Source organism: Kryptolebias marmoratus, linkage group LG1 (genome assembly GCF_001649575.2).
Source record: "Kryptolebias marmoratus isolate JLee-2015 linkage group LG1, ASM164957v2, whole genome shotgun sequence".
Lineage (NCBI taxonomy): Eukaryota > Metazoa > Chordata > Actinopteri > Cyprinodontiformes > Rivulidae > Kryptolebias > Kryptolebias marmoratus.
In genome coordinates this window covers 15,612,402-15,626,603 of record NC_051430.1, presented here as the reverse complement: position 1 = coordinate 15,626,603, position 14,202 = coordinate 15,612,402, and the positions used below count along the sequence as shown (strand labels likewise).

General features: G+C 39.6%; 1 protein-coding gene across 2 annotated transcripts in view; it reads right to left on the bottom strand.

Moving 5' to 3' along the window:
- The window catches only part of kiaa0825 (KIAA0825 ortholog), a 120,819-nt gene that overhangs the window by 75,740 nt on the left and 30,877 nt on the right, over positions 1-14,202 (bottom strand). For both annotated transcript variants that reach the window (XM_037977854.1, XM_017427907.3), the window contains 8 exons: positions 12,855-13,045; positions 11,719-11,925; positions 11,317-11,427; positions 9,469-9,608; positions 5,862-6,041; positions 1,396-1,626; positions 991-1,295; positions 693-799 (listed from right to left, as the gene is read on the bottom strand). In XM_037977854.1, coding sequence (XP_037833782.1) covers positions 693-799; positions 991-1,295; positions 1,396-1,626; positions 5,862-6,041; positions 9,469-9,608; positions 11,317-11,427; positions 11,719-11,925; positions 12,855-13,045 — 1,472 coding nt within the window. The remainder of the gene's footprint in view (positions 1-692; positions 800-990; positions 1,296-1,395; positions 1,627-5,861; positions 6,042-9,468; positions 9,609-11,316; positions 11,428-11,718; positions 11,926-12,854; positions 13,046-14,202) is intronic.

The following is a 14,202-nucleotide window of genomic DNA, read 5'->3' as shown; positions in this document are numbered from 1 at the left end:
CTCAGCCCCCCCCCCCCTCACCAGTTTTCCACTGTCCCATCTGTTCTCTTGATCTCTCGTCTTGTTACTGTAACACACAGCTCTTCCTAGAACTGGTTGCTGCTTAGTCAATGTTTTTATCCATTCTTTTTTTTTTTTTGAGTTGTTACACAATTTAATCAGCTTCTCACGAGAATGGACACATCCAGAGTGTTTTATGATGAAGTGAGCAACAAGAGATGCTGGTTCTGGGAAAGAGCTACAAAACACAAAGCCAAAAGGTCAAAGATAAACTTTAAATGAAAGCTGTTTTCCCATCATTCCAGGCTGCAGACCTCTCAGTCAAATGACATGTCCACCACAACACACATTTGAGATTCATTTATTTTACTCAGAGCTTTCAAATGAAAAATTAGCTTGATTACACTATACATCAAACATTGAATGCTCAATTAAAATGGCCAGTTTAATTGTTTTGGTTCTTTATTTAGAGTCTCCTTTTAATCTCGAGTAGCTAAATGTAACATTAGTCAGGGTGATTGGTTTGAAGCTTATTCTTTACCAGACTGTCAGCCCTCAACCTCAATCTTAGTAATCACAAAATTGAGATAACCTGATTGCATAAAGAGGTGTTTTTGCAATGAAAATGCTCTCAATAAAATCATAATTCACTTTAATCAAAAACTCACATGAGATTAATAATGGCTTCTCACCTGTCTGCACAGAGCTTGCGAGCCTTTTGCAGCTGAATGTTTATCCACTTGGGTCTTTTTTCTTCCAGAGCCTGAAGAACTTTGTGTACTGTAAGTTTGGGAACACCCTGTTGTAATTGAGATAATAAAAACAAGGTGCTTATCAAATCAGTCATGGGTACACTGTAAATTAATCAATCACACATACAATGAAGCCCTCAAGAAATTACATACTGTAGAAGATATTGCAACGATGGTCTACATTGAACTGCAAGATTTTTCCAAAAAAGCCTACTTTGATTATAAATATAGCCTTTACCTTTTGCTGAATGCTCACTGCAGCCTGTAGGCATTCCCCAAGCAGAGAGAGGCAGTCCTTTGCCCCACCATCCAGAGCCAGACCACTGATCTGCTCAAGAGTGTTTGTATCCTCCAGGCCCTGAATCAAGCAGCCCAGCAGGGCCCAGAGCAACAGGCCCATTGAGCGCAGCTGCCGGGAATGCTGGGAGAGGTTCTTTTCTGCCACTTGAAACAGGAAACAAACGGAGAGAGGCAAGGATGCCACAACCAAAGGGAGGTTGGTGAAAACGAATGACAGTCCTTGAATTGCGAAGGATATGGATGCTGGAGGGATTTAAAAGAAATGTTAAGTTTTGAAAGAAAAAAAAAAACATAAAATGTTGTTAATATTGTTCATGAAATGTGACAAAGAGTTTGTGCATACTCTTAGTGGCAGTGTCCTTTCCCTTTCCATCATGTGTTTTATAGTTCCAGTCCTTCGGTATTTTAGACAGGATGCTTTTTGGCACATTGTGCTTGAACGGGACTTCTCTGGACTCATCTGCAGCCTGCCAACTCAGCACCATGGACACCAGGTGAACCAAAATGCTATTGGTTGACTTTGTCACCATTTCTCTGATACAGATGACCACCACTGGTACCGTCTGCGTTGTATCTTTTCAAAAATCATAAACAAAATGTGTAAAAAAAACAAAAATCAAAACTTAAAACTTTACTAAGTCTAAAATTTGTTTCCATCTATCCACCTATCTCCAGCGGTCATTGTACAAGATGTGGGGGACACCCTGGACAGATCACAAGTTTGTCACAGGGCCACATAGAGACAAGTGAGACAAACAACCATTCACACTCTCACCCACACTTAGGGACAATTTAGAGTTGCCAATTAACCAAAAATGCATGTTTTTGGTCTGTGGAAGGAAACCAGAGTACCTGGAGAAAACCTACTCATGCACAATTTGCAAATTCCACACAATAAGGCCGGGAGGTGAACCCACAACCTTCTTGCTGTGAGGCAACAATGCTAACCTCAGTGCCACACTGCCCATCATTTACATTTTAAAATTAAGATTTGTTATAATAACCCAGAAGTTGAAGTAAATTTAAATTAAGGGGTATGAAATGCCAAAAATACAAGATTTTTTCACTCAGCATTATAAATTTTGAATGCAAACTTGCTTCTTTAGCACACAAATTCAATTTGGTGGGATGTAGCTCTGCAGTGATGCATGAACTGTCACACATTTTTGAAAAATTTAAGCTATCATTATTAAGAGTGCCCTGTGATGGACTTCGACCTGTCCGGGGTGCACCCGCCTCTCGCACAATAACCGCTGGAGATAGGAGATAGGTACCAGCTCCCCTACAACCCAGAAAGGAAAAAATGGGTAAAGAAAATGGATGGACGGCCTATTATTTTTAAGAAAATAAAACTAAGAAAAGGAGTTATATAAAATTGGATCCTGCTGAAATTACACATCCTATTGTGCTGCTTGCTGTAAAAACAAAAATAAAACCAAGCTTGGAATCATTTTATAAGAAAGTATGACACACAAAAATCTATTTAAATGCACTGTGAAGAAAGTGTAGAAACTATTCTGTATATCTTCTTGTATCATTAAACGCATCATGTCATTAACTATTAACATTATAGTATAGTAAGGTCAGGTTTAATTAAGATGTTCTCAATCAAATCTAGATGGCTGGATGGTAGAATTTCTACTACCTTTATTGTGTGATGTGTGGTTTAAATCCCCCTGCACATTCATAGCCTGCCTTTACTGATAACAGATGATCTACAGCAAGAAGTTGTACAGCAAATTAAAAACCCCTCACAGTTCTGGCTGTAAAATAAGAGGCTACCAAAGATTCTTGTAGCGACACTGGAATCCCCAAGGACGCGTGGAGAATCGGTAGCTTCAGAGTTAAAGTAAATTGAGAGGGTACAATATAAAATCATATGGCATTTTAAAGAAAAAGCAATCTGTGGCCAGTGTAGTCTGAACCTATTTTTGTAAAGTAAGTTGATTTTCACAATTTACATTGACTTCACTGTATTGACAAATGCATTGATTTGAAACAACCCTGTGTGATGAAACATCTGAATAACTAGAGAAACAGTCAAACTCTCAATGTAATCTCTGAAAGTTAACTCAGCAAATGGTTTAAATAGCAATAGGGGCACCGGGGGTATCCTGTAACCAAAATTAAAATATGAAGATTTGGAACAGTTCAATAATTAAACTAATTATCCTGTGAGGATAACTGATGATTGCTTGACATTGAAGATTTCTCTCTGGCAAACTATCTCTCTTTCGTTCATTCCCTCCGTCGACCCCTCCCGTGCTCTGTCCCCATCCAAATACTCTTCTCCAATCACCCTAATTTATGCTACAATAATTACCACTCGCCCAGGATATAAGAATCTCTACTAAAAAGGGCTTTTGACTCCACAGGAGTTCTGATTAAGCTGTGCAATAAAACTCTGCATCAGACAAAAGCAAAAAAAAGAAATGAAGTCAGTGAAACATCACATTATGCTTTAGTTCATGTGTATTCAATGTCAACAACAACATTTAGAACCAAGAAATTCTTTCAGGACAAAATTCTTATCTCTAAGTGAGATACATTAAAATGTTATGTGATCCAAAGCATATGTGTTTTAAGTCTTTTATTTTGATAATTTTGGTACTAAAATATGATGACAAATTTTAATGTTTAAAGGTACATTCTTTGGCTCATATTTGAATTTGCTGGAGCACATTTTCTTCACCTTACATCTGAAAGACTCAATTTTAGCTCTTATCGCCTAAAGGGTTTATTCTAAAATGCCCAGTCTGCACTGATTGGTCAGTTGTTGCATGTTAGCTGTTCCAACAGACCATGTCCTTTTTTTGTTTGAAGTGTTGCCAAAAGACAATAAACAGACAATATGCAAATGTGTTTCAGGGTAACGTGAAGTACACAAACATTTTTATCATAGTTTATCTAATAAAAGAAATCCCAGGACAAAAAATAAAGGAATTCTCACAGAACCCAACAGACAGGAGGTTACTTATATAAAAGACAATAACTTTATGCGGAGTACTGTACTTTTGTAACCCTAGTTCTCTAGAGTAGCATGAGTGAGGTGTATCACTGTTTGAAATGCCCCTCAGTGCACATCTCAATACGTCATCCTGACTGACTGATGACCGTAATGTCTGTTTCCAACCCTTTAAGTAGCTCACACAGCATCATTAAATTTAAGCACCTCTTGCTTCTCCTGACGGTGGGATGTCGAGTGAGGTATTTCACTTATGCTACTCTACCATCCTGGACTACCCAAGTAATCTTATGCTCCCATTCAAAGCACTTGTTTTCATGTCACACAGTAGTATACAGAAACTTGAGTATTGCCAGGTAATGTTAAGGCAAACAAAGGAGTGGAACTCTGCTTCTGCGAGGGCCCAGAACTCAGCATTGCATACGCAACACAAAAGGCAGTGAGATCCAACTCATAAAACTAAGCAAAAGTCAAAAAAGGTAAAAATCAATTAGCAACTGCGCAAATGTGCTGTTTGTTTTATACTTTAAACAGAGCCCATGGTGCAGTCAGGCCATGAGTGGGGTGAGCAAGCAGATCCTCAGGTGCCTATAAGTCCTGAACCATTTGTGCTTAGGCAATTTCTCAAACCTTCCAGTGGAAGATCCATTGGAAGACTGTACAAATATCTCAACACTAACAGGTTCACCAGCTGAATCAAGTAAGTAGAATGCCCTGTGTATTACTGCCTTGATGCATTGCACAGCCTCTAAAACTCACAGACTGAATTAAAGCACTTTGAGCTTGCAATAGACAATACAAAAAGTGAACATCAGCAATTTCCTTTGAGGGGAATAAATGTTACATGGGAATATGACACTTTCAATTTGACAGAAATGAGCCAAACCCCAAGGTACACAAAAAGCAAAAGGAATGCATTCGACCATTATGAATATGTATTTTTTGAGAGATTTGTTCAAATGTAAAAGATTGCGGTCAAGTACAGCAGTGAGTCCCAGAAAGCTGTAGGCTAGGATTTAGTATAAACAACCCTCTAATGCTTGTCATCACTGTCAGGTAGCAGCCTGCCCATGGCTGAGTAAGTGTCATTTCCAAGTGAACTTGCACAAGCATTCCTACAAACAGTTTGCAGCTGCAAGACCTGGGCAATATGAATTTCTCAGTCTCCCAAAGGTTTCCAGAGACAAATGTAATGTCATATGTCCAGGGTCTAAGTTTTGTCCGAAGGTGGGCCATGCAAAAGTAGAATAGTCTCAACCACACCCGCAAAAATCTGAAAAGCTAAAATTTTGGAATAGAAAACAGTAACCATGCATGTTTAAAACAGCCAAGCACCTTGTACCCTAATACTAACCAACTATGGTTTCTACTTTTACTTTCTACTTGTTCAGGCTTTTTGGTTCAACATCTGGTGCTGCACTGTTGGCAGGACATGCCTGCTAATGCCTATAATTAATCCTTGTCTGTTCCATTAAATATTGCTGGCAGCTAAGAAAAAAACTTCTTTTCAGAGCAGGGAATACAGTATGTCACATTTTTGTATGATTTTAAAACTTCACTTTTACATAGCAGGTGACTGTTTTACTATTTCCTGTTTAGATTATGATACAAGCATTTGTGTGCGATTGCTTTATTTGGACATGTTTGGAGTGAAACTGTAAACTTTATATTGTAAAATATATAATTTTTGCTATAATGCAGCATGCAGCACTTGATTATCTAATAGTGCCACGGTTTAGTATGCTACACAACTCTACATGTGTGGTGATTTTTATTTTTTTTTAACATCCTGCAGTAATGACCCCTAAAACCAAACAACATAGTGCATGTGAATGCTACATTACCTGCCAGTGTGTAGAGATGTTTCCAAATATGTGCCTTCTCCAGGTATGGCTGTAGGGCCTGAGTCAAAGCCTTGGGAACATTATTCAAGCAGGAGAAGAAGTTGAACAAAGCAAATATGAAGTCATCTCCTGCCTTACAATTCTCTGTGCACATTTCTAAGCCACTCTCCTGGCAAAAATCTGAAAACACAGAGTCAGCCTGGTGAGACGCTTGTGCAAACCATACAAATACATGTGTGGATATTCAAAGCATTGATGAATTTTTAAAACCTTCTGGAGGACTTGACATACACAATCAAATGCACTATGAGATGAAAAAGCTTACTCGTATGCAAGCATACGCTCAAGGAAGTATAGGAGAGTGTAAAATTTGACTGTTTTTTATTATAAATCTTAAAATAACTCTACATAGTTATGTATAGTAAGATACAAAACCCTATTCTATAAAACAACAGCTTGATTTCTCTGAACGAAAAAACAAAACATACAGGAAAATGTCAAGGCTGCCTTGCCTGACACATGTTAACAGAAAGGGTGAACAAAAGACAGTGTGGAATAGAAGGGGAAGAAAAACCCACATCTGTGTTAGTTGGAAAAAAAACTTGAAAAAGAAACAGATTTCAAAGCCCATGGCTGTGGGATCCATGGTACATGGAGACAGGAAGTGAAAAAGGAAGAGGTTTTGACAGGGTGTCCTTGTGGGGGTTGCTGTCTGAGCAGAGGGCTGAAGATACTGTGTGTAGGCCCATATGGATGTCTGTATATGTGTTTTGTGTGCTTCTGAGGGTATTTGTGTGTGTTTTGTTGACAGGGATTGCTGAGGAAAGGCCCGCTGCTCCAGAGGTGGCAGACATCTAGCGGTCTGTCAGTCTACTGTGTGGGAGATGACAGCTATTTGTATAGGAGAGTGTATGCAACGCTCCAGTCAATGAGGAGGTACTGTGTTGTGATGGAGGGTAGGATGACTTCCTACTGACTAATGTTGGACTATTTTAAAATGACAAGGAAAAATTAGCTGCTGAACTGCACTGACATATCACGATGCAAAAAGCATTCAGGTAGAAAAAACAGATGCCACTAAAGGTTTGTAGAGCCCATCCAACTTACATGGTCCATGTTTAGCTGCTTTATTGGATGACAAACTTTATTTGTTGTTAGTTCAATGCCTCATGTGATTCCATTTTAAAAGAACAATGGTTACCTCATGGTCAGCAATAGGCTGTACAAATTGTCTGGGGTGGGGGGCAAACCGGACCTGCTTTTCCATTGTTTCTCGAAGAATAACCCAAAACAAAGGTCTAAGTGGATTGCAGTATGGAGGTACTAGATATTAAACCACTTTAGGAGAAATACACACAGCAGTTTGAAGGAATGTGAAGAATCAAAACATCAAAAAATGCTTGTGTTTTGGTTGGAAAAAACTGTACAATTTGTTCTTCAGAGAGAATAAACTTTAAACCCTGGAATCATTTGAATGGATGATCTACCAGACTTTGTCTACTTGGATCTTTGCAATGACTTCACTAATAAACTCTTGTTTTATGTAGCAGAGGAACTTAAAAGTTACAAGGTCAGCAAGACGTACAACTACCTGACGCAAAGATGGTTAACCTGCATAGCTGATTGGAATGTGTCAAATAAGAGTTCCGTCATCGTGAGAAAGGTGAGTGAATGTCTGTATGTGTGTGTGTATTTATACTCGGTCCAGCCAAGGGCCTGCAAAAAGGTCTAATGTCAAATCAATATTGTGATGTCTAGATAAAATGTGCAGTGTAGTATTTACTTGACCCGTGTATTTGCAGAGGAAATCTGAGGTGCGAGTACATGTAGAGGTGACTTCCTTCACTTTAAATGTAAAACTTCACTGTTGTGTCTCAAGTGAAGATTTTTCTCTTAGCCTCCATTCTGGGTTTGGGAAAAAGGCTTTTCAGTTTATCCCCTTGATGATTTGCACAACCTGTTGCCAAGCACAAGGTAAGATTTAACAAGTGAAGTCTGCTGTTCAACGATGCAGCTAAACAACTATCACGTGATTCTCTGCCGTACGCTGAATGGGTATGAAATCTGCAGTTCTCACTCACTCAACTAACATGTACTCTCAAAAGTGGTAAACCAAGCTGACCCACAATCAGCCTATTAAGCGTCATTACGTGGATCAGGCGGGCATCTTGTTCGCTACCTGTGTAGTAATTGGTCCTTAAGGGGAGAGTATTATGAATATCACTGCTCTGACTGCAATGGGCCACAGAAATAGGGTTGACTAACATTAATTTCCACTTGGAGTGCTGGAGAGCATGGCAGGTTAACTAGGTGCCTTTTAATAATGATCCCATTATGAGGCAGCAGATGACTTCAGAAAAACAGATGTCAGTGCTCTGGCACATCTCTGTGGAGTTTCCACAACTTCTGCAGCACACAATGATTCCACTGTGTTTTTATTTCTATGCTGATTTCTAATTTGCTTGTTCCATTTTCCCTGTCTCTCTGCCTCTATGCGTTTCCAACCTTGATGCTTAGCCAGCGCATACACCTGTTTATCTTCCAGACAACCAGTCAACCAGTCACAAGGGCCCTTTCTGAAAACCCCTTTAATTGGAAGCAGACACACTGAAGACAATAAAAAAGACTGTGTGGGTATGAGTGTACCTGACGTACTGTGCCTTTTAGTTTTGAGTAGGCACAGTACTGAAAAAAAAGAAAAAATGAAAAAATGCAGTGCCATTTTTAAAAATGGTAGTTCCTCTAGCAGCTGATTTGAAAAGGCAGACTACACTGACCTGAATAGACAGATGTGAGGGAAAAAAGAATAAGTGAAGTAGTTTGGAATTCAATGTATTATTTATGTACGAGTACGTTGAGAGTAGAATTCGTATCAATAGGGGCTCGTCTAAAAAACATATGGGGAAGTGCAGCAGCTTATTGGAGTGAAGGCATTCCAGTCAAGCTGTTCCTTTCCGTCAGTCTGTATCCTGGTTAATTATCCTGTCATGGCGATAACACATGAGAGTCAGCGCTTCTAGTGTTGATTTACGGCGGCGTGCAGGAAGAGGCAACGCACGGCCTCTGAGTCAGACCCAAACCAAGCGAGAGAACAAGGCAGTGAGAGTTGTTATTAATGAGGTCGCTATAATGTGAATTAATGTGCGAGTGCACAACAGTCTTTAAAGGTTAGACTGTTGCCATGTGGAGGAGAAAAGAAGGAAGAGAAAATCTTTAAAGGTCAGAGCATGTGCTCTGCCTGGGCCAGTTGAGTGTTTATTACTTTGCTCTATTGATTTAGTAATGATGATGACCAAGGTGAAAATGATGATGATAGCAAAGATGCTGATGATAACTTCATAAAATGGATAGAGCTCATCTTCAGTCTCTATAACTAGCTTAGGATCTCAGAGCACCATAATTAGGCCACTAGTAAACACTTCCCACAGATGCCCCCTGTGGGATCCATTCTGTGGGCCTAGATTACAAAAATATGAAAAATTAAAGAATTAAGGGGGTCAATTTCATCCTAAAAGATGAACAGCTAGGCAGAAACAGTGCACAGAACATCAGCCATTTTTATATGTTCACAACTACAAGTCAATGTTCGCTAAAACAAAAGACTCACAAGAATTTTCCAGGAGTATTCTGGGCAGGTGGCAGTCTCCGTACAGCAACATTCGCAGCAGCAACTTGGGGCTGTATCCTGGGTCAGAGGTCAGTAGCCTCAACTGACATGCCAAGGCTGCCTCACTCACCAGGCCATCACTGAGAGAGATGGAAAAAAAAGAAAGATGAGGGAAAAAAAGTTGACAGTTCTGCAGTGTCAGGTGAGTTTTCAGATAGAAGTCTATTTAGCAAGAGACCACAAAGACGGAAGGAGGCATAACAAGTCAAAGACAAAGACAGAAGTCTTGGATGACAGTGTGGAAGGTAATAACTGGGGAATAGCTACAATGATACAGTGTTTCAGTGTCACTCACTCCACATAAATTCATAGTCTGAAAATACCTTCATTCTTCCTCACTTGTAGCTTGCACCAGGAAGGAATTAGCTCTAATCTTAGCCAGCTATAAAGCAAATTAACATTTGGGAGATGGCCAAATACATGAATATACAGCAATACCCCCCTCCTACATCTTTTGTATAACCAAAAGGCTGCAGCCAGCTGTGAGTAATGAGCCGTATCCTTGGTGTGTGTAAATGTGAGTGTGTATGTGTGTGTGTGCGCTTCAGAGCCTCTCCTTGTGGTTATGTATGTGTGCAAAGTGTGAGAGCATGCTGACATGTGTGCCTGCATGTTACTTTATACATCTCAATAAAATCTAATGGAAAGAGTGGTCAGAGTCGATCTTAAGAGCAAGAAGGCGGGAGGCAGCGCAGGGGGTGTCCACCCAGAAATTAACCATTCCATCTGAGCCAAAAGGCTTGAGCAGAAAGCACCCCGCTGCTTGACTGAGGAAAACTATGCCTCAGTCTGACAGCACAATTTATGATGTCACTGGGACTGCAAATCCATAAGAAATCCTCTTTTAACTGCACTGATAAATCTACAGTGCAGGGTCAGCTTACAAAAAAAAGCAAAAAAACAAGACACACAGATACAGTCACACACACACACACACACACACACACACACACACACACACACACAAGCGCAAAGCCAAACAGGGAAATTCAGAGCATGACAGCACAAAAACAGACACAACATCAGATGTTTGTTCAATTTAAACGCTAGAGATGTTTTTGTTTATATCTTTTGTGATTTAAATGTTGCATTAAATAACATTTACATTTTAATGGACTGAGGGAAGATTTGTGCACAACAGTTAGATCCTGCCTTTGGACCATTTAAGGCCTCCTGGTGCCATGCATCAAAGCAAGAGGTTGGACCAGATGTTAAAAAAAAATATCCATAAAATTAAACATATTTCAGCTCTTAAATTCTCAGAAAGAAAGTATGTGTTAGTTTGATTTGTGCAGGGAGAGATTTGAGAAAGGAGGAGGGTGGAGGCAAGCATGAGGTGAGAGTGATTGACTGCACAGCGCACAACAGGTGCTGGACACAAATGTACACGCATATTGCATTTATGATTGTTCGAGAAACAAGAGGGGAAGAAGGTAGTGATAAGAGTGTGCTGTACGTTGTGTAGTCAATTGATATCTTGTGCATAAAAGCTCCCACAACTCTGTCAACTTTAACTCTGGGACAGAGGCATAGTTTAGATGGGTTTTTTTCTTTCACCTTGCATCTGTGTTTGTTTAACTCTGCAACTTTAGCTTGAAGCCTGAGCAGCAAGTTGTATATCTTCCCATGCAGGTGTATGTCCAAACACACTGCTACACATGGCTACTCTTTGAGTGTAGGGTGATGTAGTGCACCATGTGTATGTGCCTTTGTGTGCCATCATGAAAGCTCTATGTGTGCCCACTGTATGATGGGTGACAGATGGCATGATGGGTGTATTTTACATACCGTATGGCCTGTTCTGTGTAGAGGTCAGACTTAATAGCATTTAACCAGCGTACAACGGGGTGCTCAGGCTGCTGTGATGTCGAATCCTTCGAAGCGTTAATCATAAATGTCCTGGAGGAATTGAAATTGCACGTAACAGTTTCAAAATACACATTTGCAATTTGCAACAAAGATCTAATATTCACAGGTAATCAAAATACTTCAGAGTATGAAGAAATTGAAAACAAACATCCCTCTGTGCTCATTTTGTACTTTCATTTAAATATCTTGTCTTTTTTTAAGAGGCTATCAATTTTTGCAATTGATAGCCTCTTAAATCTTTGGTGATTTAGTTCCCAGAATGCATATGTACATTTGCCTTATCTTATTACAATTTAATTAAATACTTAAAACAATACCAACCTATACAGAGAAGATAAGGGTGCTGTGGCAATTATGAGGACTGTCAGAAGTTGGTCACACAGGCTGTGGATTTGGTAGGGCCAGTCAGATCCACCTGCTATAATGCTAATTTCTGAAGATGGGTTGACCAGCATCAAGGCCTCAGGACTGTCACACACACTCCACAGAAGGTGTTCCACATAAAGCAGCACTGATGTGATGTCACATCTTAAGCACAGTGACAGACAAAAAGTGAATGTGAAAATGAAAGCAGAAAAATATGAATGCCTAGTGTTGGATTTCACTGTAAACATAACTGTTTTTATGTTACACCCATTGATTGCTTTTAATTGAACATCCATAAGTCTTGTTCTCATCATTATTTGTTATCTCCTCAACCCAGCTTCCCTATACTCTAAATCTTTATCAGAGACACCTAGTGATGGACTGAAACAGAGCTCAAAAGGTAGTATAACAATATTTATGCAAGTCCTACACACATACAATAACTGGAAATGTTCTAACAAGGCATCTCCTTAACCCCATCTTACTTTGCAGCTGTCCTATGAGAAACAAACATACGTCCAATCAACATAAACCAAGCTCTGTGGAGATATCCTGCTGCGCTAAGTGTCCATACTGTATTTTAGCTTTTGCCAATATGTCTTGCTCTTATAGTCTTATAAAATTAACCCATCCATTTTCAGAATTTCAAGATCAAGGAAGTGAACACACAAAAGTTAGGTACGTGCTTAATTTACTGTATATGCCAACGTTGCATTCAACCAAGATCAGACCTCCTCACCACCAACAACATCAAGTTGAAACAAGCATTTTAGTCAGCAAGTTAAACAGTAAGTGGACTATTGGGAAGATAACTGATGTCTTTTTCAGAGCTTTTTCTAAATTAACAATTAAGAAAATTACAATTCTTATTTTATGTCATTCTAGAATGATAAAGATAAAGAAATCCACTTAGTTTTATGTTGCGTTTGTGGTAACAAACTTGACTAAATGCTTCACACGGGAACTGAAAAATTTAAGCAAGAAATATGAACAAAGATTGCAGTATAGCACTGTGATTGCTATATTATTGTTTTGATAACCTAAATCACATGTATTTTCAAATAGTGTCAGTACAACACATGATAAAATACCTGATTTGCAGGTGTCTCTTGTACGAAGCACAGACTCTGGCATATCTTTGCACCAGCAGCTGTAAAGTCTCTGTCAGCACCTGTCCAAGCACATCCTTGGCCAACTCTGCAGGAAGGACTGCCCACAGGTCACTACGGAGCCCACACAGGAAGTAAAACCACATCTGCAGTGAGAAGGAACACCGTTCTCCCTGAGGGGGAAAAGAGAAGTGCTTGACGGGAGAGAAGGGGGTTGCAGATGCAGATATGTTATGATGTGGCCACTGAGAGTGAAGTAAAAACACCAAAGAGATAAATACAGAAGGAGAAGGTAAGAGAAAAAAAAGGAAGAGAAAGGAAAGCCAGAAAGAGAGAGCGAGAGAGAGAGAGACAGGTCTGTCATCACCAGGATGTCTTCGTGGTCATGCCACCTGCACTCTGCACCTGGGTTTCTTCTCCCACTGGGATTTTAGGCTGCTTTAAAGTCACAAAGTCATGCACACATACAAGTACAGAGAGTGAGCAGGGGAGAAATAAATCAAGAGGGTTTTGAATAAAGTTTGAGAAAACAAGTTAAAAAAAGAAAGATGAGGGTTGGAGAAGATGGATCAATATTTCTGCAGTTTTGTCAGAAATTTATAGAAAGATGCATTCAGTTTTCTAGCTCTATACTCCCCCAGCCTTGCCATACTGTATTTAGCCTCCAGCAATAAGCTGATGGAAAGTGTGGCAGGGATACTGAGTCATCCAGAGCAAATCTCTCTAACTTCCACCTGTCTTCAGCTCATTAACCCCTGAATCCCCTCTCATTTTTCTCCAATTGTATCCTATCTATCCCTGTGTTTTCTTTCTTTCACTGCCTCAGTTTGGGTATTGGCCATTAATGGGAAATATTACCAGAATTAATTTCCAAGATCCTGTGAATGTGGTTTCCACTGAGCTAAAGAAGACAACTACATTGAATCCAAGCAAATTACATGTCCAATTTTATCATTTAAGGAGAAAACCATATATCAGTAATGTACAGAAATGCCATAAGCTCGGCCCAAGCTCATGTCAGACATACAGAAAAACAACAGACACATGTTCTGCAGTCAGATGAGTCCATCTTTCAGCTGCTTTTAGTAAAAAAGGGTATTGGGTTTTTATGTGTAAGATAAGAAAGACTATGCAAATCACCAGTTCACCCTTGGCTGATTTACATCTGCGTGAAGGTACCATGGGGGCAGAGTCATATGCTCAATTTTTAAAGGGACATATTACATGGTACCACCTTTGAGCAACTTGTTTGTCCAGGATATTTTTAGGGCAAGACTAACATCATCACTTCATACATTTTTTTGTTTTGTTTTGCCTGTTTTGTTTTTAA